Source organism: Anticarsia gemmatalis, chromosome 25 (assembly GCF_050436995.1).
Source record: "Anticarsia gemmatalis isolate Benzon Research Colony breed Stoneville strain chromosome 25, ilAntGemm2 primary, whole genome shotgun sequence".
Taxonomy (NCBI): Eukaryota; Metazoa; Arthropoda; class Insecta; order Lepidoptera; family Erebidae; genus Anticarsia; species Anticarsia gemmatalis.
Window position 1 is genome coordinate 8,925,038 of NC_134769.1, and position 26,407 is coordinate 8,951,444.

A 26,407-nucleotide genomic window follows, 5' to 3' on the forward strand; every position below is an offset into this window, starting at 1 on the left:
TTTCATGAAAACTACTCTTGACTACAATTACTTGATAAGCTTATCCTAGGATAACGTCAAACTAATTGTGACATTACAAGAACACAAAACACCACTATCCGTGAAAAAAGAAAAAAACATGCACTTGAATAAAAATATTTTACTTTGTTCTTATTTGAGATTTGACACAATTCACAACATACACTTAATTATTACTTAACATTACTAGAACCTGGTTTCTCCATCCTGAAACCAATCACTAGACACATCACAAAGCAAAACAGCTGCGACGTGACCCATAAATCTTTACAAAGCATAATTGTATTATCACATTTGTATTGATTTTCATATAAAAATGCCACGATTCTCGCCTGAGACTGGCCTTAAATATGGTATAACTTTAACAACAACATTCAATAAATAAAAACTCTGACTTATTCTAAGGTACTTAATACATAATATGAGAACTACACCTTCGCATCATGTCTCCTCTACCGTTCAATGGTTCTGCACTCTTAAGGTCAGCTGGAGACAAGCCTCTGAAGCTGTCTTCTATCTCCTGGAGGGTCCTGTCCTTCGTTTCCGGCAACATGAACCAGATCACGATCAAACACAACGCCACTACGAGGGCATAAAGACAGTAAGTCAGCGGCAGACCGATACTGTTCGTTAAAACTGGGAAACATTTCAACGCCACAAAGAAGTTTAATGATAAACCTAACACACTGATACCACTGCCCAACCCTCGGTATGCCAGAGGGAAGATTTCACCAGATACCGCGAAAGGTATTGATGATATACCCACAGTTAATGAGAACATATAAATTCCTATCAATGCTAAAGGTATCCAAGGGCTGTCGAACGGCAGGAGGTTATTCTGCTTTCCGTACACGTAGCCAGCTTTTCCAAGGTAAGCTAGGATACAGACACTACCACTACTAAACAGCAAAGTTCTTCTCTTCATTGTCTTCATCAGGTACACAGCGACAAGGTTGCAGATCAGTCTTTCTATATCTAACGCGACCATGATCACTCGAGCATTAGCTTCAGGACCGACCACTTGTCTAATAATATCTGTGGCGTAAGAACTGATCACGTTGATACCAGCAAACTGGAACATCACGTATAAAAACACCATGATAGTGATGGGTTTGTAAAATTCAGGCTTTTTGATAGTTTGACCGAAAAATCTGAAGAATCTGCTTATTCTTGCGCCGAAAGACAGATCCTCGTCTATCACACTGGATTTTCTAGCCATTTTCTGAGCAGCTATCATCTTTTCTAGCTCGTCAACTTGTTGTTCATCATCTCCTCGGAGCCAAAGGAAAACCTCTCTCGCTTCCTCCGTCCTTCCTTTTGCAATCAGCCATGATGGTGACTCAGGGTTGTAGATAATAAGAAGGCAACTGGTAAAAGTGATGAAAGAGCATATCAGAGCGCTTTGTTCCCAACTGAAGAAACTTCCCAAAGAATGACAGAAGAGTACTCCTATCGTGAGAGATAAAGATACTCCAGTTAAGAAAGCTCCTCTGTTCTTCGGGTCTGTCATTTCCCCAATGATGATGGAGCCGAGAGGTCCGAGCATGCCCATGGCTATGCCCTGCAGGAACCTGGCCGTGATGAGGCCGGCGACGTCCTTGACTAGGAGGATGAGGAACCATCCCAACAAGACGGGGGGGATTGTGAGCAAATGTGACCTCTTCCGACCCGCGATGTCCATGAGAGGTGTGATGATGATGTTGCCGGTGATCAACGCGAACCCCACGATTGATGCTGGAATTGAGATATAGACGTTTAAGTTAATCATTTAATTAATCCATGGAAAGAGCAGAGGCACATTCAGGAATTTTCAGTTCAAATTATTGGGAAACACTCAAAATCAATACTAATCTGATACAGTTCACAGTTGTTAACGTGGTTGCTACGCCATAACTAAAGCGTCGTGGATTCGATTCCAACACGCAACAAACAACAATGCGATCGACAAATACTTTGTGCTCGTTGTTTAAATGTTTATAGGGGTCCCCGCGACACGTGCGAATGTCCTTCTAAAAAAGGTATATGTTCCTATAAATAAGAACAAAACAGGGAAAGATGCTGTATTGACCTACCTATCCATGACTCTTCGCTAGGCGTGGCGTGGATGTGAGACTCCGGCAGCCGTAGACTTGGGATGAGGATCGCGGAGAAGCCGATGACGCAGCCATGAGCTATGATGTTGGTGCACACACTCGCTGTTATGAAACACTGAAAATTGAGAAGAAAAACTTTTGTTAATAACTTCGATAGATCCTAAAACTGTGCTCATCATTGAAAGAAACCTTTTCATATTATTGATACTTTATTTTGTTCCACTGCTAGGATCTGGTCACTTGATCTGTCCACCGAAGTAAGACATTTTACAAAGCGTTTACGTTGGGTTCTTTTAATACTTTTAAGAAAGGTTGTTTAAAAAAGTTTCCAGTAAGGATTTCTAATGTTTTTTTTTTATCAGATAGATATTTCTAATATAGATTCAAAAAGTACAAGTATCCTCCTAGCTTTAAACCCTCAACTGCGCATTGTTTTAGAACTCCATTATCAGAAACAATAGCTAAACTATATCATATAATCTATTGACCAATACAAGAGCATACAAAGCAATTAATTAGCCTTAACCGACTTTCCAAAGGTGAAGTCATGTATTTGCTTTCAAGTGCACTTGATAAGATACTTCAAGATTACGAAGATAATAAATTAATATAGATTTTTTAAAAGCAGCTACCGAATTAGTCGGCGTATTTTTTTTGGTAGATGATGTCAGTTAAAGTAACTAAGTATTGAGGCGCCCACAGCCAGTTGTGCTCACCGGTCAGTAAACGATCTGTGGGAGCAACGCGTGGCGCGGACTTTCCACAGATGGGTGACCGCATAGTGGTATTTGAACTAGGCGTCTCTGTGCTTCGGAAGGCACGTACACAGTCGGTCCCGGTGGTTATCTATAAGCCACGTCAAAAGGCCTTGGCGGCTTGAACAACTTTGACACTAGATTTACCACAAACCATACGATAAGAAGAAGAAGTAATAATTGACGTTGTTTTTACAAAAGATGCACGATGACATACTGTAGGTGGCGATATCTCAATGCTCCGTCCCTAGGACAATCAATCAGCGTAGTCTTTCTTCCAACTATATTGGAGACGGCTTCCAGTCTCACGGAAGGAAGTGAATACCAGTATTTTATGGAGCGACTGCCTATCGGACCTCCACAACGCAGTTATCTGGTACATAACAAGATACTCCTCGGTAAGACTGCATGTCACTCTTTCAAGCTAGTGAGAAGACTAGTAATAGCTAAGTCAAAGATCTTTGAAAATGACAGCCGAGACCCACAATTTCACGTGCTTTCGGAATGTATCATTTATTTTCGAATTAGATCCAAATCTGGATGATACCCAGGGACCAAAGTAGCAATAATATCTTATCACGACCAGATCTGCGATAATTCTCTATTACACATAGTATCACTATCAAAACAGCTACAACACCGGTATTTCGGCTAACACCACAAATCAGGTAGCTCACTCCTCATTATCTTCATAACGAGATATTTATCTAATCGTTACGGGAAATGTCCTTATTATTGCTCTATTGTGTAGTATTATTGATATTTTATTAATCCTATTTTTGCACTCGTTGCTTGAGGACAGATAAGGCGCTCATTATCGGCATCGGCTAGGGAAAGAATTATTAGGCATCCCTAGATTTAAGCACACACTTAACTTTACCCTGCTAGTATGGATGTCAAAGAATCCTTAAGTAAATCTGAACATTCCATGGTCTCCGACAATGTGAATTTGAACATACCGGGATAGACAGAAGGCGGTAATGTATGCAGGGGAATCTTAATGTAAATCCATTGAGACAATTGACGAATAAAATTCATAAGATTGCGATCATCGACATTGACAGTATTTTTCTTTCCACTACAGAGTCTTCTCCTGTTTACGCTAGTCATCCCTATTCTGTGCCATCCTTCTCCAATTCTTCACAAAAACTTAGCTATATCTTCAATCCATATTATGACTTATAGCCTTCGAAAACATCGAGTGAGCATGAGAATAGATGCAACAGTTTTTATGAAATGCATGGTTCCCAACCCGTTATTAATCCGCGTGGTAACGTGTTGAAATCCTTCTTATTCTTTTACTAAGTGTTTTATAGCACTACAACTACTATCCCACTGTTGGGCAAGGGTCTCAGAATCCAAACGTATTGGCCAGTATTAATCCTTCTAATAATCCCCCACTCTCCCACTGCTGGGAACAGATCTTCCTCTCGAAATAGAGAGCTGGTCTTCAAATCTGAGGGGAAGACCCAATAAGCCAGTAATTGATTACATATTATATATTATATCACACACTTGTGCAGATAATTCCATTGTGTCCGCGACAAGACAACAAGATGTGTGAGTCACCGCGACTGCTGTAAATATTTGTTTTATCTATTGCCATCACTCAAGTTTACAGTATAGTACCTACACAAGTACACAACCTCAAGTATCTTTGTTGTTTTCACTCATCTTTGTTCCAAGTAATTGACGTAATTCCACTTTCTAGAAATAATGAACTGCACTTAAAAGAACATAGCATGTTAGTTCAAGTGCCAAAGTTTTGCAAGGGGCTGGAAAGCGTTTGATTTTTTGATCTACATCTACTTACTCTTATTGATATTGTTTTATAAGCGGAATTCTGCTTTAAGCTTGGATCGCTAAATGAAAATTCGTTCGCTATAGTTTAAAAAATCATGACTACAAACTAGGAATTACTTTTATAATGCTCTTCTAAGAATATCATAACCCGGATCCACACCAAATGATCCAATGTGCCCGAATCACGCGCGGCCAGATTGCACTCATGGTATCTATCAATGGTCCTAGATCGCAGATCACAGGTAGCTGATGCAAAATGAATCATGTGTGGTGTGAATACGGCTATTAACATATCCAGTGGTTGTTTACCACTCGCAATTGGCTATGAGATATCTCTCTTTCAATAATTAATCAATCTAGTTTTAGGCGTTTGAGAAATATACAAGTCACGGTTACACAGCACTATCGCACTACAGCATCTAATCATAAAACCTTGTGTTTGCGGAACTATGCTTAGTGACAATCGTGTCTAACGTGTCCAAGAGTCACGACGCAACTACAAAACGAGACACAGAACATATTTCATATGCAAGTATGGCATTCACCGACGTCAACCCAGTACAGCGATTCCATACAAAATGTATGAAAACCACAAAAAATATTGCGACGGATGTATATGGTCGATGGTCCGTCTGCAGCGGCCCTGGGTAATTTTACAAGCGAGCACTGCAAAGGTTATGCGATATATTGTTGCCATACATTCCATAGGAACATGGATTGTCTTCGTAGCAGCAGGGATTGTGATTATTCCCCAGAGGACATGGATTCTAACCGAAGCTTAGTTGTTCACGAAAGTGACTTTGTGGTTGTTGCATAAAATGTGCAATTTGGGGAACTCCATACCTCTAAAGAGCTCCAGTGGATTAAAATATTAATCGGATATATAAAACGCGAATACTATATATCATATCAAAACATTCGTTATTTAAAATATATTAACCCTATTTAACACTGATCGTTGATAATGAATTTGCCGCCAGTTCGGAAAGTACAGCCAGAAAACTACCCAATATTACTAAATTCTTTAACACAAGTTTACAAACCTGTCTCAAAAACGGCGATCCTTTTTTCCCACTCGATTTTTTCTCTAATTCACCCATTTTTATCTCAAAATCAGTAAAAATGTTCAACAATATGTCATTTTTCACTACACGTTAGCTCCGCGCTAGTGTTAAGTACGTAATATGAGAGTATTATCGGTATATCACTAGAAATAAAGATATTTGAACAAAACAGATTAGATTATGTACTTCATTGTTCATTTTGATTAATATTACATTGTTCTGATTTGAAACAAGCACTTGAACAAGTGATTTTTACGTAAAACAATGTGTTTGAAGTACACAAATAAGTTGATAATGAAAAAGGACTTTATTGCGACGTTTAATTGTAAAAACAACAACAATATTATTTGACTTATATCAAAAATGATTGAAAATAAGATTATTATTTGTTGAAACATGAATGTTTGTTTGTCCTTCTTTAATTTCAGAACTGCTTAACCGATTTGATTAAATGTTGAACAAGACATATTTTTAGGACAAAACTAACAGGAGCGGAGTTAGTAACGCCGTTAATTTCTTAAACAATATCATATATTGGTTTCACAAGACTGTCTTTAACACCTTTTTTCACCAAACGCACTGTGAAGTATATACTCTATTTCAAAATATAATAATTATTTCAACCACCACATAATACAAATAAAATAAAATAAAATAGGAATTACTTCAACCACTTGAAAAGCGACTGTAAAGACTAAAAAAGCAAAACGACTAGTGACTAGTAAAGAAACGCTAAATATACCTAATATCCAAACATGTCAGTTTTAAGTGAATTATACTATAAAAGTAAATCTGTGTTTATACCTACATTTATATGTTCAGTGATAATGAATGTGTGTTCGTTTTATGATGAATTTTCCTAAAATAACATCGCAGTTTTCCATTGTCGATATGGCTGATTATAATCTATTTTTACTACACTTTATTCTGTAGATCCTGTAGATAAGTGTTTGTTAAACAAGTCTACGACCTGGTACCTCTTTAATGACAACGTTCAAGAATGATATGTTATTCCTGAGATTTTCGATGGAGAAATTCTGTATGAAAATACACACAATATATCAGCCTAGTCTTTTTTCCAACTATGTTAAAGTCGGCGTCCAGACTCATTGAAAGCAGCTGAATACCAGTATTTTACATGAAGCGACTGACCTCCACCATCCAGTTACCTGGGTTATACGATACTCTTCGGTAAGACCGGTAGTCAGACTTTCAAGCTTCTGACTACTGGGTAACAACTGACAAACATCTTTGTAAACGACAGCTGGGACTTACAATTTAACATGCCTTTCGAAATACGGATGATCTCGTTATGTAAAAGACGGTCACCCATCCACAAAACAAACTCGGCAAGCGTGGCTTAACCGCATAGACTTGTGCGACTGTTATTCAACCACGAGCTACTCTAACGCCTAGATAGCTAAATTAGTGTAATTAAAACAATTGTAGAATGCGTTCGCCTTAACCTTGCGTTAAGGCAGGATTACCACGTGAAGCACGATAGCTCCATCGATCTAAATCTAGCTGTTATCTCTCTGATAACGCTGTGCTTATCTACCAGTGCGGCGCGGCACGTGTCGGTTAATGCTTTCTTTAATCGACTGTTTAGATGGGCCTTGTAATTGTCTTGTTCTGAAGCGCGATTCCCTACAGTCGCTACTGTCGAGTATCGAAAGTTTAACAATTAAAATGTAATGCCAAAATAGTTCCTACGACGTCAGAGACGCTGATCAGATTTTCATACAAAATTTCTCGATGACTAACTGGTGGTCGGAAGTCGATAATAGTAGAGAATTGAGCTGGTGGTAATGAACATTAAAACACTTGAACTATAAACCAAGGATCTAAACTAGAATTGTCCCAAAACGGTCAGGATAACTATTTGTGCATCAACCTAAAATGTTTTGTACCGTGTGTGTCAAAATTTTAACTATGACCCCTGCGTGTAATGGTGGCGGCTTGGAGACTATTTGGCCATGGAATGCCGTGGAGGATTTCCAGCACTCTCCTTTAACATTCACTTTCTGCAATTTTAAAATTATAAACCCGGAAACAATTACAAAATTCCATATTATACATTATTATTTTAATAATAATCGCGGGTTGGAGTAGAGAACTAGTTATATTAATAGAGAAAAAAGTGTAGATTTATCTCTTTCCTCGGCATATTATCCTTGGCAAAATTAATCCAATTCGGACGAGTTGTTTTGACGTGAAAGCCACTACAAACAATAACATTTTCACGTTTATAACATTAAGCATGGATAGCTTGGATTATAGTATTAAGGTAGAGATTATACTTTAAAGATAATTCCAAATATGCATCAACATAATGTATTTAAAACATTTTCGACAATTAGTAATTAAGAAATTCACGTACTGTACATACTCGGGTATATCCGGGAATTGGGACATCGTGAGCAAGAACAGTGAAGGAGACATGATAGATTAGTTGACTAGATTGGCGAAAAATGATTAAACTTGTACTCGTAAAAGGTTCGTCCAAAATTCTGACGCTATGTGGTTCTTTTCGTAAATAATATTGAAATTATACTGCAGACTGAAACATTATATTAGGCACTCATTTAATCCCAACAAAAATACGAAATTGTAACGTCGTTTTCGACATTTTATAAAGAGTAACTGATTTGACTAGTAGACAAGTACCCTATTAGAATGTTTTGACACTTGGTTGACTACTAACCTCTGGTCTCTGAGGTACATAGAGGTAGTTTATGTATTCAACAGCGTTTAAGCTCATATAAAAATGACAGTTTGAATAGTTAAACACCCGCTAAATGTGCCTCAGAAACCGGGCATAAGTCTACCATTGCAACCATACGATAAATGAATTCTTTAGGAAAAGTAAAAATTTTACTGTGTTTTTTAACAAAGTCACGATTCAAGGAGTTATGACAAAAAACATCGTGTCACACCAATTCGTGCAAAATCAAGATGGCTGCTGTTCAGTTCCTTACATTGTTTTACAAATATCGATGAACAACAGAGTAAGTGATTTGTGATCTTTACACTATGATAAGATAGTTTATTGCCCGTTTGATCAACAAAGTCATAGTTACTGTCTTTTTTTTCAGTAAACAATGTTACAGTGTCTTTTTATCGTAATTTATAATTTGTGGCATTTCTTATAACTCTTAAAGTTGATAAGATATTGGTTGCTATGCCACCGTAATCACCGTTGGCATTTAAGGACAGGATGCATAACTTAATTGCACGCTAATAAAGTTGAGAATTCAATGACGTTGCAAGAACTTTGCTAGACTAAGAGACGAAGCGTAGTCATGCTTTCAGGCCTCGTCACTGTTTCGGACACTAGTACAATATTTGGGATGACTTCTTCTTCTTCTTATCGTATGGTTAGTGGTCAACCTAGTGTCAGTGGTTCAAGCCGCCCGGAAGCCTTTGACGTGGCTTAACGACTGTTATCTTAATTGAAAATAACCGGGACCGACTTTTTACGTGCCCTTCGAAGCACGGAGACGCCCAGTTCAAATACCACTGCCCGGTCACCCATCTATCGAATGATCGCGCCAAGGTTCGTTTACCGATCGGTGAGCGCAACTGGCTATGTGCGCTTCAATTGGGATGACTAGACCCCGCGCTCTTCTTGCATCATTTGCAAAATTCTGGGTTACATCCCGAAAATATAATTAACCAACTTACATGCAGAAATACTGAAAAATTAATTGCCGTGCCAGTGCCACCAGTGTATTAGATATCTACTACACACGCAATAACTGATGAACAAATTTTGATAAAACTTCGCAGTGTGGTAGCTTCTGCACTAAAATAATGCATAGCCTATAGAAATACCATATCTCTAATATAACATAAGCTGTATAACTAAAGCCCGTTCAGACAAAGCCGTGGGCAAAAGCTGGCAATCAGTAGACTTTGTCCAAATAGTAGTCACAGGTAATCTAAGTACTAAGTATTTAAACGCAATGCATTCGTCATATCGCCTTATACAGATTAAACTGTAAATCTGTTGTCAACCGAGATATGAAGCCAGTGAATTATCTACTACGTATTGTAAGTGATTATAATAATCTTATTGTCATTTACTTATCTGTAATACAATCAAGATATGTTTTATATTGTCACGCACAGTAGCGTGCCCGGGAGGCGGGTGTGGTTTCACTAGACCGTGCATGCAACAGGCTCTGTCAATCAGCCTAACCTTGTTCCAACTATATTGGAGTCGGCTTCCAGTCTGATCGGATGCAGCTGAATACCAGTATTTTACATGGAGCGACTGCCTATCTGACCTCCACAACACAGTTACCTGGTAACACGATACCCGTCGGTAAGACTGGTTGTTAGACTTTCAAGCTTGTGACTACTGTCACAGAATAATAAGTACTAAAGTACTACTGTTTACGACTGTCAAAGATCTTTTGATAATGACAGCCGGGATACAACTGTCTTCTTACTTGTCTGCCTTCCAAAACTCGGAAGAACTGGGAATGTAAATTATGATCACCCATCCACAGAATGACCGCGGGATGTCCGGCTCTACCCAGACGCCTGGCATCCCTAGTCGAGCTAATAAGTGAGTTAGCAAATTATTATCTAATCTATCTGTTGCGAACCTTACTGTAATGTGATCACACTAATAGGGAACATGCAATATTTTTAGTTTTGATTTCATTTTAAAGAATTCCATGTAAAATAGGTCATAACCATATTAAAAAATTAAAACAAACCAATTTATCGTAAAAAAATGCGGTTTTAAACGGTGTTACTTAATTTATTAAGAGTCATTAAGAGCATTTACGAGCAGTAAGAGATTAAAATTCCCCTATTTTTCGTAGTAGTAAGTAATCATCTTTTAACCGCTCATAAATCTGAACAAAATGTTATGTATCGGAGAATGATCAGAGACGTCATAAAGTCTTCTCACCTTGCTAGGGTTTTAATATACGTTTTTCTGCCTTTAGGTAAAAATCCTAGGTAACCGTTTTGTACTTGCTGAAGACAAAATATTACTAGCAGTGCCATCTCTGTTATCAGCAACCTAAATACCCACTATTTATCATGGCAAAGCTGTCATGGTTACAGCTAGTTGACGCTAGATGTCGCTCTACTAAACTTTTAATGTGAAGCACACCTGAAAATTAATTAAACTAACATCAGAGGAATATTGTTATTATGTGAAGTATGTATTATAAAAAATAACGTTTGTATATGTTAAAGTGTTGTATAGAACAGAACCTGGCATAATAATCGCCAAACTCTTTCCTATAACTGACCTTTGCTGTTTTGCATTTCAGATGATGATTTCAGACATACTCGTAGGTCATGTATTATTAGATTTTGTACTATTTTTAACTTGGCAGCAATAGTAAACTAGTTATTTCTGTCATTCTAATTTTATGTTCTTCCCGTAATGACGCAGGTGGGTAAAAGTCAGGTGTTGTCCTACTAATGGTGTTGTGTAGACGTTAGAATGTCGGGTTCTATTCCTAACTGAAGTAAAAATTGTAGTTTAGCTACTCTATGTGTATTGCATGTTGTATGTACTGTATCGTTTCTAGAAAATTGTGCATAGTTAGGGTTCTGTGAGTCAGTGTGTATTATGTGTCTGATAGACTTGTTTTAACGTAAATTTTATGGCAATTACTGGATTCATAATGTAACTTGTATGTGGTATGATATTTTGCTTAATATTAAATGAAACAAAAAAGTTTTAATGATCAATCATTTATTAACTGATCCAACAAAATGATCACGTACTGCGGACAATAAATTAAGGAACTTAAATTAACATGAAATCAGTCTTAAAAAAATAATATCACAATCAGATGCAAGATGTTTGTATGGCATGAAATACTGGACTATTATTTAATCTACTTCTTCTACTGTGGGGCCGTCGTTTCGCTGGTATCCTCCGTAGCCACCGGGCATGCCACCGGGCATTCCACCAGGCATACCGCCAGGCATGCCGCCGGGCTGTCCGCCGGCGCCGCCGCCGTGCATCTTGGTCATGACGGGCGAGCACACGCGCTGCAGCTCCTTCAGCTTGTGTTCGTACTCCTCCTGGTCGGCCAGAGTGTTGTTGTCGAGCCAGCGCAGCGCGTCGTCGCAGGCCGAGCGCGCCGCGCCCTTGTCCTGCTCGCTCAGCTTGTCGCCCGCCTCGTCCAGCGCCTGCTTCACGCTGAACACGTACGACTCCAGCTGGTTGCGCGCCGCCACGCGCTGACGCTGCTTCTCGTCCTCCTCCTTGTACTTCTCCGCCTCGGACAGCATGCGGTCGATCTCCGCCTGCGACAGCCGACCCTTGTCGTTCTTGATCACGATGTTCTTGCTGCGGCCGGTGCTGTTCTCCTTGGCCGACACGTTCAGGATACCGTTGGCGTCGAGATCGAATGTGACGTCAATCTTGGGCACGCCGCGCGGCGCCGGCGGGATGCCGGTCAAGTCGAACGTGCCGAGCAGGTTGTTGTCTTTGGTCATGGCGCGCTCGCCCTCGTACACTTGGATGGTGACCGCCGGCTGGTTGTCCGAGTACGTGGTGAAGGTCTGCGACTGCTTGCACGGGATCTTGCAGTTGCGCTCGATGATCTTGGTCATGACGCCGCCCGCGGTCTCGATGCCGAGCGACAGTGGCGCCACGTCCACCAGCAGCACATCCTGGATCTTAGAGTCTTGCTCACCGCTGAGGATGGCCGCTTGTACAGCCGCGCCATACGCCACCGCCTCGTCCGGGTTGATGGACAGGTTCAGTTTCTTGCCACAGAAGAAGTTCTGCAGCAAGTTCTGTACCTTGGGGATGCGTGTAGATCCGCCGACGAGGACGACGTCGTGGATCTGTCCCTTGTCGAGCTTGGCGTCCTTGAGCGCCTTCTCCACGGGGTCGAGCGTGCCGCGGAACAAGTCCGAGCACAGCTCCTCGAAGCGCGCGCGCGACACGCGCGTGTAGTAGTCGATGCCCTCGTAGAGCGCGTCGATCTCGATGGAGGCCTCGGTGCTGGAGGACAGCGTGCGCTTGGCGCGCTCGGCGGCCGTGCGCAGGCGGCGCAGGGCGCGCGCGTTGCTGCGGAGGTCCTTCTTGTACTTGCGCTTGAACTCCTCCGCGAGGTGGTTGACGAGGCGGTTGTCGAAGTCCTCGCCGCCGAGGTGCGTGTCGCCCGCCGTCGCCTTCACCTCGAACAGCGAGCCCTCGTCGATGGTGAGGATGGACACGTCGAAGGTGCCGCCGCCGAGGTCGAAGATGAGCACGTTGCGCTCGCCCTTCAGGTTCTTGTCGAGGCCGTACGCGAGCGCGGCGGCGGTGGGCTCGTTGATGATGCGCAGCACGTTGAGGCCGGCGATGGCGCCCGCGTCCTTGGTGGCCTGGCGCTGCGAGTCGTTGAAGTACGCGGGCACCGTGATGACGGCGTCGCGCACTGTGGTGCCGAGGTACGCCTCCGCAGTCTCCTTCATCTTCGTCAGCACCATGCTGCTGATCTCCTCCGGTGCGAAGCGTTTGCTTTCACCCTTGAACTCGACCTGTATCTTCGGCTTGCCGCAGTCGCTGACCACTTTGAAGGGCCAGTGTTTCATGTCCGCCTGGATCTTGGGGTCGTCGAACTTCCTGCCGATGAGTCGCTTGGCGTCGAAGACCGTGTTGTTGGGGTTGAGGGCGACCTGGTTCTTGGCGGCGTCTCCGATGAGACGCTCGGTGTCCGTGAAGGCCACATAGGATGGCGTGGTGCGGTTGCCCTGGTCGTTGGCGATGATCTCCACGTTGCCGTGCTGCCATACTCCGACGCACGAGTATGTTGTTCCAAGATCGATTCCGATAGCTGGCATTTTCACTTCTTCTTTTTTTCCGCTGTGTGCACTAGTAATGCTTGAGTCAACTTTGAGTAAACTCCTCGGTTCTCACCGAACTACTTCGTCTGCTTTGCTTTGCGTTTCAAATAATTCTGATTTCCCGCTCGGCTCGCGCCGCTTTTATACTCAACGAATGGGCTTCGAGAAGATTCTACCGAACGTTCGAACCAGCCAATCGACGTTAAGAACCGGCCGAACATTCTGGAAGGTCAGTACGTGTCAACCAATAGCAGCGCGGCATTCAATGAAAGAGACAGTACTATTTTATTACGTAGGTAGAGCAATAGGGTGGCCACTGCAGAATTTTTCCCCGATTTTAGGGAGTTGTGAATAACAAAGTGAAGATAAAAAAGTGGATATCATTGTAACATGTACTTGGTTTTAAACAATACTCACCTTATTTAAATTATATAATGATCTGAAGGAAAAATTTATGTTTTCTTTTTTATTGTTGTTATTTTAATTCAAAGATTACAAACAATTTAATGAAAATTTACTTAACGTAGCGAAAAACGTATTGCATCTCCGATATGTGTGTAGGCAATTTACTTAGTAGACATATGTACGTTTTCATTACCTATCACACTATAGTAAAATTATTTTAGTGAATATTTTAGGTATTAATAATTTTATTTACCGAAGTTATGTTCTACTCTTAGCAATTGTAAATGGTAAATTGTTCTTATGACTAAAACATACTGAAAATAAACAAAAAATATTTAAAACCTGGACTTATGTATTGTAATAAACTGTATTGAGACTGTTTTAAAAAACCATAAAGTCTTCAAAAATTCATAACAATAAATTTAAGAAAGAATAACCCGGTAATGCAAAGCTTAATATTCACATCAACATACGAAATAACAACACACATTTTCTGTGGGTAAAAATACAACATTCTAAAATCATGGGAAATTGAATCGCAGCTGGTATCATTGAAGAACGTTCCAGAACACGCACGAAACTCTCTTCGCTCGCGTCATACTAGGGTGCGAGAGAGGGACGGAAGATATTCCGTATTGTTTACAACACACAGCTGGTGAGTTTGTGTGTGTGTGTGTGTGTCTGTCTGTGTTTGTGTGTATGTAGGACGGGTTCGGTTTGAGAATGGAGTCCCGCTCTAGATATTTCTACCCCTAACGAGAGATGAAATATTGTACCTTTGTTGTAAAACTAGCTGGAGTAGCTGGAATATTCTTTTTGTGCTGTTTGTTAGTACTTTTATATTGTGCCTGTGTTAAGTACCTATGTCGGTATGCTAAATGCAAAGTAAATTTTATAAGAATTTCAAAGAATCGCGATTAAATTAGGCATAGGTACTAATACCAAATGTTGCAAGTCCTGAAATAATCTGTAGATCTTACAAATTAATTTTAATTATTTCTATGTAGAAAAAAAAAATATTCTTAGGAATCGAACCTACTGCTACATCATAAACTTCATCTTTCTAAATGTTTTCAAGCAGGCATTTCTTATTATTAGTGAGTAGAGACAGTTATGTTGATAATTATGTAAATTTTAATTACCATGATAGATATAAACAAATTAGTGTTTTACCGTTGTCAAAATTCCAGATATTTTGACATTTAGTCAAGTCAGGCAAATTTAATTAACTAAGTATTCTAAGTTAAGTTTCTTTACGAAAGATAATAACAAATGAGTATTATTACTTTCTTTAGTATTTCTTCTGTCATTAGTCAATTTGTGTTCTGGTAAACACAAAATAATAAGGGTTTACCAATAAATAATCATTCAATGGTGAATATTTATTTATTTATGAAAAACACATAGAAAAACATATAAATATTATGATAACATTTAACATTATGATTATACTAAACATTACTAAAATTGTTGCTTACTTCAGACACTTTAAGCAAAAAAGCAGAACAGCTTCCATAATCATAAATGGTTGTCATTATTGTCTTATGGAGAGAGAACCTTCTACAAACAGTTTGCACTCGGCTCGCGCCGCGAACTTTCCACAATCGAAGGTGATTCTCTATGAGTCAACAAGCTCAGACGCCAAACTGTAAACAATCTATAATCTTAATAAAATCTATGATGATTCATATTTAGCTTTCGCCATACATACAAATATTAAACATGTTTTTATAAAGGAGGATAGGTAGAGACGACAAAACGCTACTTGCTACGATATTTGAAGAAATAAATTATATAAAATAACATTTTGATTAAAGTAACGTGTCCCAATAATAAACATGTTCATAATTACTTTTGTATGAGTGATTTGGGTTTGATTCTCCTTAGCAAGACAAGTGTTCTCATGTTTAGGATAGGGTTTATAACAGAACGGTCCAGAATCCAGAAAGATATACAGTGTGGCATGATTGTGTTTATAAAGTGTATGAGTTGCATCATTTATACACGATCGATACTCAAGTGAAATAAGGCATTGAAAAGTTAGGTACCTAGGTATATGCTAGGTACCTAACTTTATGCTAGGTATATTACAACATCACGGATATAAAAAAAAACAATCTAAGCATTCATATTCATACATAAATAATTTAAAAAAGTTTTTGAAATTGGTATAGTTTCATAAATCTGTTTATTCCAATCCCAATAATAACTAGTAAACTAGTAAATAACATCGTAAAATATTTATAACTTTTCAGTTATTTATAATAAGTCCTTCTCATAGACACGGAATTTAGTGTCTAATATAAATAATGTAAGGCCAAATGCAAACCTCGTCTGCCAAATGTGGGTTGGCAGGAACGTATAGAAGCGAGAGTTCGAGAACAGTTCGACAGTTCCGAACGCTTTGAACCCCACAGCATTGCAGTAAACGATGACCCTAACCGTAATTTTGCGATATACACCGGCGATATTATTAAAAAATATTTAAATTAAAATTTGAGACTGATTCCTTCCTATTTCGTTATCCGTTGTTGTTTAATATGGCAAATTCTTAAATATACTGGATTCTGATATATATATTTATGTACCTATGTATATAAATGCATAGGTAGATTAGGTAGGTAGATAGAAAGGTTTTAGAGGGAAAGAATTGAAAACACAAGCTGCATTACAAATAATTTTATTTTTAGCAACAGTTTAATAGAAAAATAACCAATTTTAACTACAAGAAGACTAAGATTAGAAAACAATATGTTTGATATTTTTGTGTAAGAATATATTATTATTATTTTCTACCTAACTACAGACACATACTAGACTTCACGCTTCGGTAAATACAATTGGAGTCAATAAATAAAAAAAGCCTTAAACAAGTTTTTACAAAACAAGTGTAGATATTTTGCGAAACACATTACTAAAACTTTATTTTATAAAACCTTTAAAGCCAGAACAGCCTTTATATCTACATAAAATATTATGATTAGTAACAGTCGAAATTGTTAATTAAACGCCTGCAAAAATTAAATAGCAATCATACCTAAGACAGTGTTTTATAAATAATAAATTGCAAAAGGTGTCTTGAAGCTAAAAAAAAAGAACAATGAATAATTAAACTATTTTTTACACTCAATTAATTATTAGAACCTTCTTGCATGTATTATGAGTACTTGTATCTTATCAATAAAATTGATAAAATCAATCAAATAACTTAACATAAGTATGGAGATCGTTTTATCTCGAACAAAGAATGATATTATTTCTAGAATCTTGTAGTGGTCTCGTGAGGGGATGTTACAAGGCGCATGTGCAGTGTTGCATCGATCGCATCATTACAGATGCAACACATACACACCATAGATAACATAGCAACAGTTCTAGACTTTTCTACATTGACGTCAGAAAGCTTCGCGCCATTACGACTTTGGGAAGACTTCTATGTGTGATTATATTTAGAATGATATTTTGGTAGCATTATTTGAATAATTCATCCATATTTACTCGATTTTATTATAACGATATAACGTACTCAAGATGCATCTAGAAAACTTAAATAAGTTTTAACAAACTGTGTTCTTACTATTCGACAATAGATGGCGCTGTATTTATACAATGGAACCAATCAAAATGGCTGTGTCATCTCATTTAAGTTTTTGCTTAGCTTGGATTATTAGTAACAACCACGGCTACATACAAAGAAAGCTTTAAAAATGTATATTTCAGGTACCTCTCTGCGAAATAGAACAACGAGCGATTTCCGATAAAAATAAATTCCGAAAATACATACCTACTGTAGTTTTATAGCCCCTACTTATTAATGTAGGTACCTATAATGTAAAGGTGTACTTAATTATGTTATATCATGATATAACATAGCATTCCATCAAACTACACACGACAGCTATCATTTATTTTCTTAAATCTTCGTATCTTTCGATACATAAAATGTACATTCCAATTCATCTTAGCAGCTAAAAAGTGTATCGGACCGGACGAATAACAAGTGATTGAATTAACATTACATTACGTGTTACATGATTTACATTTAGATACATTAAACCTATACATCATAAAATGTAATGTAGTTTGTATATTAATAAACTCTATAGCTGCCATGTATGTAGCTTTTTATAGGGTGTAAAATATTTTAGGTAGGTAGGCATATTTTTTTACATCTGTTCTAAATGCTATCCATTTTCAAATAAATTTAACCAATCGACTATAGCCTAGCCTATAGTTTTATATTTGTAGGTATGTAACGGTACTAAAATTTTATTTGCAGGGTATTCCCCGAAACATTAAAATACCATATCTACATACTCATACAATATCTATACGAAGCATTACTTATTAATAGGTACCTACTTGAAAGATAAAAGTTATGTATGAGTTCTTTATTTTCAAGTTACAGTTTCAAACTAATTGTAGGTATAAGTGGGAATAAACTACAAAAAATGCTACAACCTTGCAAATGTAGGTATAGCTAGTTTCTCCACTAATGTAAACTTAAAAAAATGTGTAATACTTATAATTTTTTTCACATTTTAACAGTCTTTCAGATGTATGGAAAAAATAAATTGTTAAATACTATCTGCCTTTTATTAATGAACCTGCCTCTTACAATATTTATACATGAAAGAACCTATTAAAAATTAATATCAAAACGCAGAAACAGGTGTGCTTTGTTTCAACTTTTAGGCGTTAGAATTTCTAACCATAAAATTTGGAGTAATTTGAAGCACAATGAACCTATGTTGACTGACATAAATGGAACTAGGTCAAATTGTATATTAAAAATAAAACACCTACTACTGCTTGGCCTACAAATTACTATGATCAGTTTTATCTGCTACTTTAACTTAAGTTTCAGTGAATTACTCACAGCACTAAACTCAGCAGCATGTTATGATGCATAAATTTTAATGATGACTCAAATGCAAACTTCTGTGCATTTTCTTTATGTTAGATTGAACATGTCGTCATGGAATTCGTTCTTTGTGATTAAGTGTCTACTTTACCTAGTTGGATAACCTAATATCGCATGGTATGTAACATAGCTAACCTATATAACAGCCCACCAGGCTACCACCCATTATTATTGCAATTATTGATTTGTGTGGTATGTGCTAGTCCCTACACAGCACAGCCTGAAAGTGTAACTCTGTTCATCTATGTAGACAGTTCTAGATTATCTACTCTCTATCTAGTGTGTAGTATATGATACTGACTTGTTGTACTGTTAAATTTATAAGTATACAGTCAATCTGTGTAGCTTTGAATCATTTGGGTAATATTGACAGTAGGAAAATAAAATCAATTAATACAAGTTTGGCTAACTTTTATCAATTGTGTTAGTTTCATATAAAAAATAATCGAAACTAGTTCATATTCCCACTGTCAATGTTACCCAAATGATTCAGTTACCCACATTGAGCTTACAAGATTTCTTCAAAATAATTGAGGTGTAAATAGTCTTGCATAATAAGTACTTACTTGAATAGTGTGATGTAGGTTTGTAATGAAATGTAGGTGTGTATTGTTTTAAGAATAGTAGTGTAAAGATACTTGTTATGTATGCCCTACCAAGGAAAGGAAAATTCAAACAACAGAAATAATTTGTTAAGGATACCATTTATTTTGAATAATGGAATTTGAACTAAATCAGTCTTTGGCTGTACACCAGTGCACAAAACAATTCTGCCATACAATCACATTCTTACACCATTACAACATGGCTAATAGGCGGTCTGAGATTTAATCTACTTCCTCCATGCGCGAAGCCTCGTCGGCGTCGCCCTCTAGCGGCGGCACGTCTCCGGCGCTCGCCTCCTCGACCTGGATGGGCTCATCCTCGTCGATGCCCAAGCCCAGCTTGATCATGCGGTAGATGCGAGACGCGTGCACCTGAGGCTCGTCCAGGGTGAAACCAGATGAGAGCAGAGCAGTCTCGTACAACAGGATCACAAGGTCCTTAACAGCCTTGTCGTTCTTGTCAGCCTCGGCCTTCTGGCGCAGAGTCTCAACAATGGAATGGTCAGGGTTGATCTCGAGGTGCTTCTTGGCAGCCATGTAGCCCATGGTGGAGGTGTCACGCAGAGCCTGGGCCTTCATGATACGCTCCATGTTGGCGGACCAACCATATTGGGCAGTGACGATACAGCATGGAGACTCTACGAGACGGTTGGATACTACAACCTTCTCAACTTTGTTGTCAAGGATGTTCTTCATGACCTTGCAGAGACCCTCGAACTTAACCTTGTCTTCCTCACGCTTCTTCATTTCCTCCTCATCCTCAGGGAGCTCCAGGCCCTCCTTGGTGACGGACACCAAGGTCTTGCCATCATACTCCCTCATTTGCTGTACTACGTACTCATCAATCGGCTCAGTCATGTATACTACTTCATAGCCACGTTTCTTGACACGCTCTACGAATGAGGAGTTGGCTACCTGGTCACGGTTTTCACCAGTGATGTAGTAGATGTGTTTCTGGTTCTCCTTCATGCGGGAAACATACTCCTTGAGGGAGCATGCTTCATCACCAGAGGCAGATGTGTGGTAGCGGAGCAAGTCAGCCAGCTTGGTTCTGTTCTGCGAGTCCTCGTGGATACCCAGTTTCAGATTCTTGCTGAACTGTTCATAATACTTCTTGTAGTTTTCTTTGTCCTCGGCCAACTCTTCGAAGAGTTCCAAGCACTTCTTAACCAAGTTCTTCCTAATGACCTTAAGGATCTTGTTTTGCTGGAGCATCTCACGAGAGATGTTGAGGGGCAGATCCTCGCTGTCGACCACACCCTTGATGAAGTTCAGGTACTCAGGAATGAGGTCTTCGCAGTTGTCCATGATGAACACCCTGCGCACGTACAGTTTGATGTTGTTCTTGCGCTTCTTGTTCTCGAACAGGTCGAAGGGCGCGCGGCGGGGCACGAACAGGAGAGCTCTGAACTCAAGCTGACCCTCCACAGAGAAGTGCTTAACAGCGAGGTGGTCTTCCCAGTCGTTGGTGAGTGATTTGTAGAAGTCACCGTACTCCTCCTGAGTGATGTCGTCAGCGTTGCGGGTCCAGATGGGCTTGGTCTTGTTCAACTCTTCGTCCTCAGTGTACTTCTCCTTGATGGTCTTCTTCTTCTTGCCGCCCTCTTTCTTGTCCTCCTCGAGGTCCTCGCCCACATCCTCGATCAGCTTCTCGTCCTCCTTCTCCTCCTCAGCCTCGTCGTCGGAGAGCTCCTTCTCGCGTTCCTTCTCGACGACCAGTTTGATCGGGTAGCCGATGAACTGAGAGTGCTTCTTAACGATCTCCTTGATCTTGTGGTCCTCCAGGTACTCGGTCAAGTCCTCTTTGATGTGGAGCACGATCTTGGTACCGCGGCCGAGGGGCTCCCCGTGGTCGGGGCGCACGGTGAACGAGCCTCCCGCCGACGACTCCCACATGTACTGCTCGTCGTCATTGTGCTTAGAGGTGACGGTCACGCGGTCCGCCACGAGGTAGCAAGAGTAGAAACCTACACCGAACTGACCGATCATGCTGATGTCAGCGCCAGCCTGCAGCGCCTCCATGAACGCCTTTGTGCCGGACTTCGCGATGGTTCCGAGGTTGTTCACCAAGTCGGCCTTGGTCATGCCGACACCGGTATCAATGATGGTCAAGGTACCTTCGCTCTTGTTGGGAATGATCTTGATGTACAGCTCCTTGCCGCTGTCGAGCTTCGATGGGTCTGTGAGTGACTCATACCGGATCTTGTCTAGGGCGTCCGATGAGTTGGAGATCAACTCACGAAGGAAGATCTCTTTGTTGGAGTAGAATGTGTTGATGATCAGGGACATGAGCTGGGCGATCTCCGCCTGGAAGGCGAAGGTCTCCACCTCCGCTGTGTCGGTCTGCATTTCTTCGGGCATTTTGACTTAATTACACTTAAATTATAGATCTGAATTTACCGACGAATGTTCGATTCACAGAATACTTTTATGACTAGCGCGGATCAGAACACACGTGTTTTAAAATCGCGTGGAAACGCAGTGTATCTCTCACTTGGCTTATCTTGAAAATGACGCCGGGCGAAACGTCAGATCGTTTATATAGTGCCGGCAAGCGGGCGACATCTGTGAGCAAGTAGAAATTTCTAGATTTGGCGCGCTACTCAGCAGAGATTCTACACCGTCGGTGAATATTATTTTGATTTTGGGAAGCACTATTTCAATTCTGGAAATAATAAGAACATAATTTCTGAAGATTAGAGTATTTCTGTATTTTTGACTCTCAAGTAAAGATATCTGAAATTAAACTATGATGTTTTCCTTTTCCCTAATTCTGAAATGATTATTTACCCGAACTAAAAAGATGGTTTTATTGGCCACAGTACGCCAGCATGTACAATAAACAGATAAATAAAAATTAAACCAAATTGATATTATCATTAGTCAGTGAATCTGTGCTAATAGCGATTTTCTCATAAAATATTTGAAACTCCATTTATTTCACTTCCAAGTTTCTTACTTGCACATAACAAACATACCTTACACAATACTAAGTAGCTAAATATTAAAACTAAAATTAAATTCAGTTTAAGTCAAATATTGTGGAATTTGTCGACTTCAGACGACAAATATGTCAAATATCTGAATAGTAAAGTAACTTCATATTTACCCCATAAAAAAAGGTTGACGACCGGCGCCCCTATTTGGTAGTTTAGCTACTCGACGCAGTGCGACGCTAGCGCTGTTTTAATGATTTTTCGTCGAACATTCTAGAATGTTCCGGAACGTTCTACAAAAGTATGAAAAACTTTAACATTATGAATGAATCTACCCATACAACTGTGCTGAAATCGAGATTACTATTTATGTTTAGGCCATTTATATAGGAAATATTTAGCTGCAGCTTGTTAAAATACACATTTTACTACGAATAATATTTCGACTAGAATGTTCGAACCATATCCGGTATGTAGTTTGGCTTCTCGCCGGTTGTGGCGCTAGCTGTGTCCGGACTTACATACATGTCAAGTTCAATAGGGTACTTAGGGATACCAGATTATAAAAAATATACCAATCGGCCTTTTTTATTTCAAATGAGTTTTATTGTAGAAAACGAATTTGTTACGATAAGTAACCAATGCAATTATGAATTTTTAAACATATTTTGTATAGTGTTATGAAGAATTGTACTCTAGGCGCGTCCAATAAAGTGTTCATGGAACATTTTTCATAATAATCGAGTAATAAAATAATAACAATCTTATGGGAAACACTTGAAAACAGTAATATGAATGTATATTGACTACTAATAATATTATCATCCTATTTTCTGAGGTAATTATCATATGACTAGGTATAATTTTGGTAGGAAGAGCATCGATAATGATTTTCTTTAATCAACCGTTCTACACGTGTGGGCTGGTAACATTAGTACTAACTTTCGTATTGATTATTTATTTCGAAGACCCTATTAATATGTTTGCCCTTTAATAACATTTGAGCTTTAAATAGCTGCAGAATGCAAGTAATGGATATGAGTACCTATATTGCAAGTGTAATTGTTCAAATACGAGGCAATATTCTCTGGTAACATCGGATTACCGGTAATTCTTTACCGCACCGGAAATCATGTTTATTCTACAGAAATTATAATTGTAATGAAAATAATGATGAAATAACGACCCCCAAAATAAAATAAAAGATTTATTTAAATATTCTTTGTCACAATCTACCTAGTTACAGCGTTGTCATTTATGTAAAACAAAATTACTTTGTTAGGGGTGGACTATTTTTTTAATGTTCTATTACAATTTCACAGCATTTAAGTAGGTTCTGTACTTTCTAATAGCATATAGGTAGGTACATCAATATCTAGCATTTAATAAAAACTTAATCTACTTAGAGAGGTAGGTAGGTACCTATTCCGTTCTAGAAACTTCAGGGCGTAATCGAACACGAAAGCTATTCTCATTAAGTATTATTTTCTGTTTTTAGAGTAAATGTGTACCCATAGAGGCATACTAGATATAGTAGATATCCTATAAGTACGTCTGAAGTACTAATTCATAGGAAAGACAAAGGAAGTTTATTAAAATTTTATGTGAACCTAATTATAGACACATTTTTGTTGCAATGAATTTTATAGAACTAGCCAGTATTAAACTAGGCTATTAAATTCTAGCAAATCAACCTTATTAGCACTTAATTTTTACAAACATACCTACCTAATTTAGCTTTCATAAAAAATACAATGACTAAGGCAGGATATAATTACGCTTTTTACATGATCACTCGTGCCTCAGTCCTCAGTACTTTCGTTTTCGTTACCAACCTATTTTCATTTATTTTATGACTAAACTTTGCAGTCTAATATTAATATTTAGCTCAGTTTATTCCATTATCTAATCAGTAGTTTAATTTCATCATCTAGTATTGCAAGGATCTAGAAAAATCATAAAAAATTCGATTGTGTTCCACAAGTCTAGTCATACCACACGATGACGAATACCGCAATCCGCACTCACACGTGTTGATAATTTTTAGGTTATATTATTCATAGAATGATATAAAATACCTACTTAAATGCGGCAAATTCTAAATAAAAATTAAATACGCCATGCCTGCGACCTCATGTAAGGTTAATATTGTAAAAAAGTGATTTAGCATGCACTTCAGCCAAGTCTGATGTAATTTTCGCGCGTAAATGTCTCCGATGTGATAAAGAGATAACTGACAAGACTTGCGGCTGTGCGTGATAAAGGTCAATGACATGACTCTTTCTGAAACTACGTTTGTAATTTTATTGATTAAATAATTTTTCAATGAATGATTTGTATTCTGTTCTACAACCACTACAATATTATTAGTTTGTTAACCCTTTGTTCCATCATGTCTTAAAGAAAACATGACAATGCATTTTCGCTGTACTAAAATATCTGTGCTAGTGCTGCCATTTATTAATTTAACGTTAACATAAAGCGTACTAAGTAATCTCATCTTGCAAAATGTAATAGGACGAGGGGTGTGTGTGCTCCGGCTTTCCTGTGCTTTGTGTTCGCAGTTATTATTACTTAACATTCGACAAACGATAGAAACATTCCATGGGGTTCCATGAAATTAAATATTGTGCTCCCGTTTATCTTGCAAGTACAATGAAGCGTACGTTATTTATTAAGCTGCCATCTATTGGCGAGTGGAAGAAACAGAATAGCGGCACGAGTTCTTCATGGATATTATCTCTAGTTTCAACATATTTAAAGATTAAATATTATTACTAAAAGAGGTTCAGTATCAATTTGTACTGGTACGACTTCATTTCAGATGTTAGAAGACAGTATTACCTCCATATTTTAATGAAAAATCAAGCCTTTTTCAGTAGCGACATCGCGTGTCGATAGTATGAACTACTGCCTACATCAGTGTAGTCTACTCAGTACTAGATGTCACTTGCTTCTCTGAAACTCCTCGACTGTTCTATAACATTCTCTCCGTTGCTGGAATTTGTAGCTGGATATATAAAAGCGATGCGCGCGCCTGCTGGCGGCAGTATTGAACTATACGAAAGCGCAGCAAGTGAGAATTCAACTAAGAGAATTCCGAGCGGATCTTTTTAAGAAATTGAGTAAAATATTGAACAATGGCGTTGATTCCATACTTGTTTGACGAGTTTCGTCCCCGACGTCTTCAAAACCAGCTGTTTGGGCTGTCTTTATCGCCAGAAGACATGTTATTGTCTGAAATAATTGAACGTCCGAGGGTATCGGCGCGTTATTTGCGTCCGTGGCGCAACCTAGCTGCAGTTGCGAGGGACGTGGGCTCCACCATCAAATGCGATAAAGACAAGTTCCAAGTGAACCTGGACGTTCAGCACTTTGAGCCTGAAGAGATCTCTGTGAAGACAGCAGACGGGTACGTCGTGGTCGAAGGCCAACATGAGGAGAAGAAGGACGAGCATGGATACGTGATGAGGCATTTTAAACGACGCTATGCACTGCCTGAAGGCTGTAACCCTGAATCTGTGGAGTCCAGGCTATCTTCCGACGGAGTGCTGACTGTCACCGCGCCTATGGCTTCGAAACAAAGTGACGAGAGAGCTGTGCCCATCACACACACAGGCCCTATCCGTAGGAAGCCCTGCGATGAACAACCAGACCAGCTCAATGGTGACCAACAGCATGAGGAGAAACCTCCAGAGAAAAAACGAAGGAAATGAAAGCATCACAGATTTGAACTTTATTGATTGTCTGATTAATGCATAATACCTTTTTAGACAGTATTTGAGAAGAATTATTACTTTGGTTATTTTGCATGATTGTCGATTGTTTGAAACAATCTTTGAAACTGTATGACTGATTTATTTGTTAGATTTCCATACTAAGACTGATTTTTATTTAATAAATGTAATTTGAAACTATGTTGTTTTTTTATTCATTGACTTACATAGACACACATGACACGGCAAGGTACCCATGATTACAAGACC

The 26,407-nt window shown here is 38.9% G+C and overlaps 4 protein-coding genes across 4 annotated transcripts; 1 reads left to right on the forward strand and 3 right to left on the reverse strand.

Annotated features, from left to right (window-relative positions):
* Positions 1-121: 121 nt before the first annotated feature.
* On the reverse strand, positions 122-5,845 carry LOC142983984 (facilitated trehalose transporter Tret1-like). The gene is made up of 3 exons (XM_076131247.1): positions 5,713-5,845; positions 2,091-2,226; positions 122-1,752 (listed from the first exon to the last, which is right to left on the reverse strand). Exons 1-3 carry the CDS (start codon positions 5,767-5,769, stop codon positions 428-430), a joined length of 1,518 nt encoding a protein of 505 aa, XP_075987362.1. The 5' UTR covers positions 5,770-5,845; the 3' UTR covers positions 122-427.
* Positions 5,846-11,447: 5,602 nt separating this feature from the next.
* Positions 11,448-13,665, reverse strand: LOC142983865 (heat shock protein 68-like). Its single transcript, XM_076131017.1, has one exon. It carries the CDS (start codon positions 13,546-13,548, stop codon positions 11,599-11,601), a length of 1,950 nt encoding a protein of 649 aa, XP_075987132.1. The 5' UTR covers positions 13,549-13,665; the 3' UTR covers positions 11,448-11,598.
* A 5,900-nt stretch (positions 13,666-19,565) lies between these two features.
* Positions 19,566-22,009, reverse strand: Hsp83 (Heat shock protein 83). Its single transcript, XM_076131119.1, has one exon. It carries the CDS (start codon positions 21,844-21,846, stop codon positions 19,708-19,710), a length of 2,139 nt encoding a protein of 712 aa, XP_075987234.1. The 5' UTR covers positions 21,847-22,009; the 3' UTR covers positions 19,566-19,707.
* Positions 22,010-25,468: 3,459 nt separating this feature from the next.
* On the forward strand, positions 25,469-26,338 carry LOC142983953 (protein lethal(2)essential for life-like). Its single transcript, XM_076131171.1, has one exon. The coding sequence runs from the start codon at positions 25,562-25,564 to the stop codon at positions 26,135-26,137; it is 576 nt and encodes a 191-aa protein (XP_075987286.1). The 5' UTR covers positions 25,469-25,561; the 3' UTR covers positions 26,138-26,338.
* The last annotated feature ends 69 nt before the right edge of the window (positions 26,339-26,407 follow it).

Bases quoted from the DNA above. Each gene is read 5' to 3' on its own strand.
- LOC142983984 (XM_076131247.1), bottom strand. From the start codon at position 5,769: ATGGGTGAATTAGAGAAAAAATCGAGTGGGAAAAAAGGATCGCCGTTT. The intron at 2,227-5,712 runs GTTTGTAAACTT...CTCAATTTTCAG, and splicing joins GATCGCCGTTTTTGAGACAG to TGTTTCATAACAGCGAGTGT. The intron at 1,753-2,090 runs GTAGGTCAATAC...TCTCAATTCCAG, and splicing joins TAGCGAAGAGTCATGGATAG to CATCAATCGTGGGGTTCGCG.
- LOC142983865 (XM_076131017.1), bottom strand. From the start codon at position 13,548: ATGCCAGCTATCGGAATCGATCTTGGAACAACATACTCGTGCGTCGGA.
- Hsp83 (XM_076131119.1), bottom strand. From the start codon at position 21,846: ATGCCCGAAGAAATGCAGACCGACACAGCGGAGGTGGAGACCTTCGCC.
- LOC142983953 (XM_076131171.1), top strand. From the start codon at position 25,562: ATGGCGTTGATTCCATACTTGTTTGACGAGTTTCGTCCCCGACGTCTT.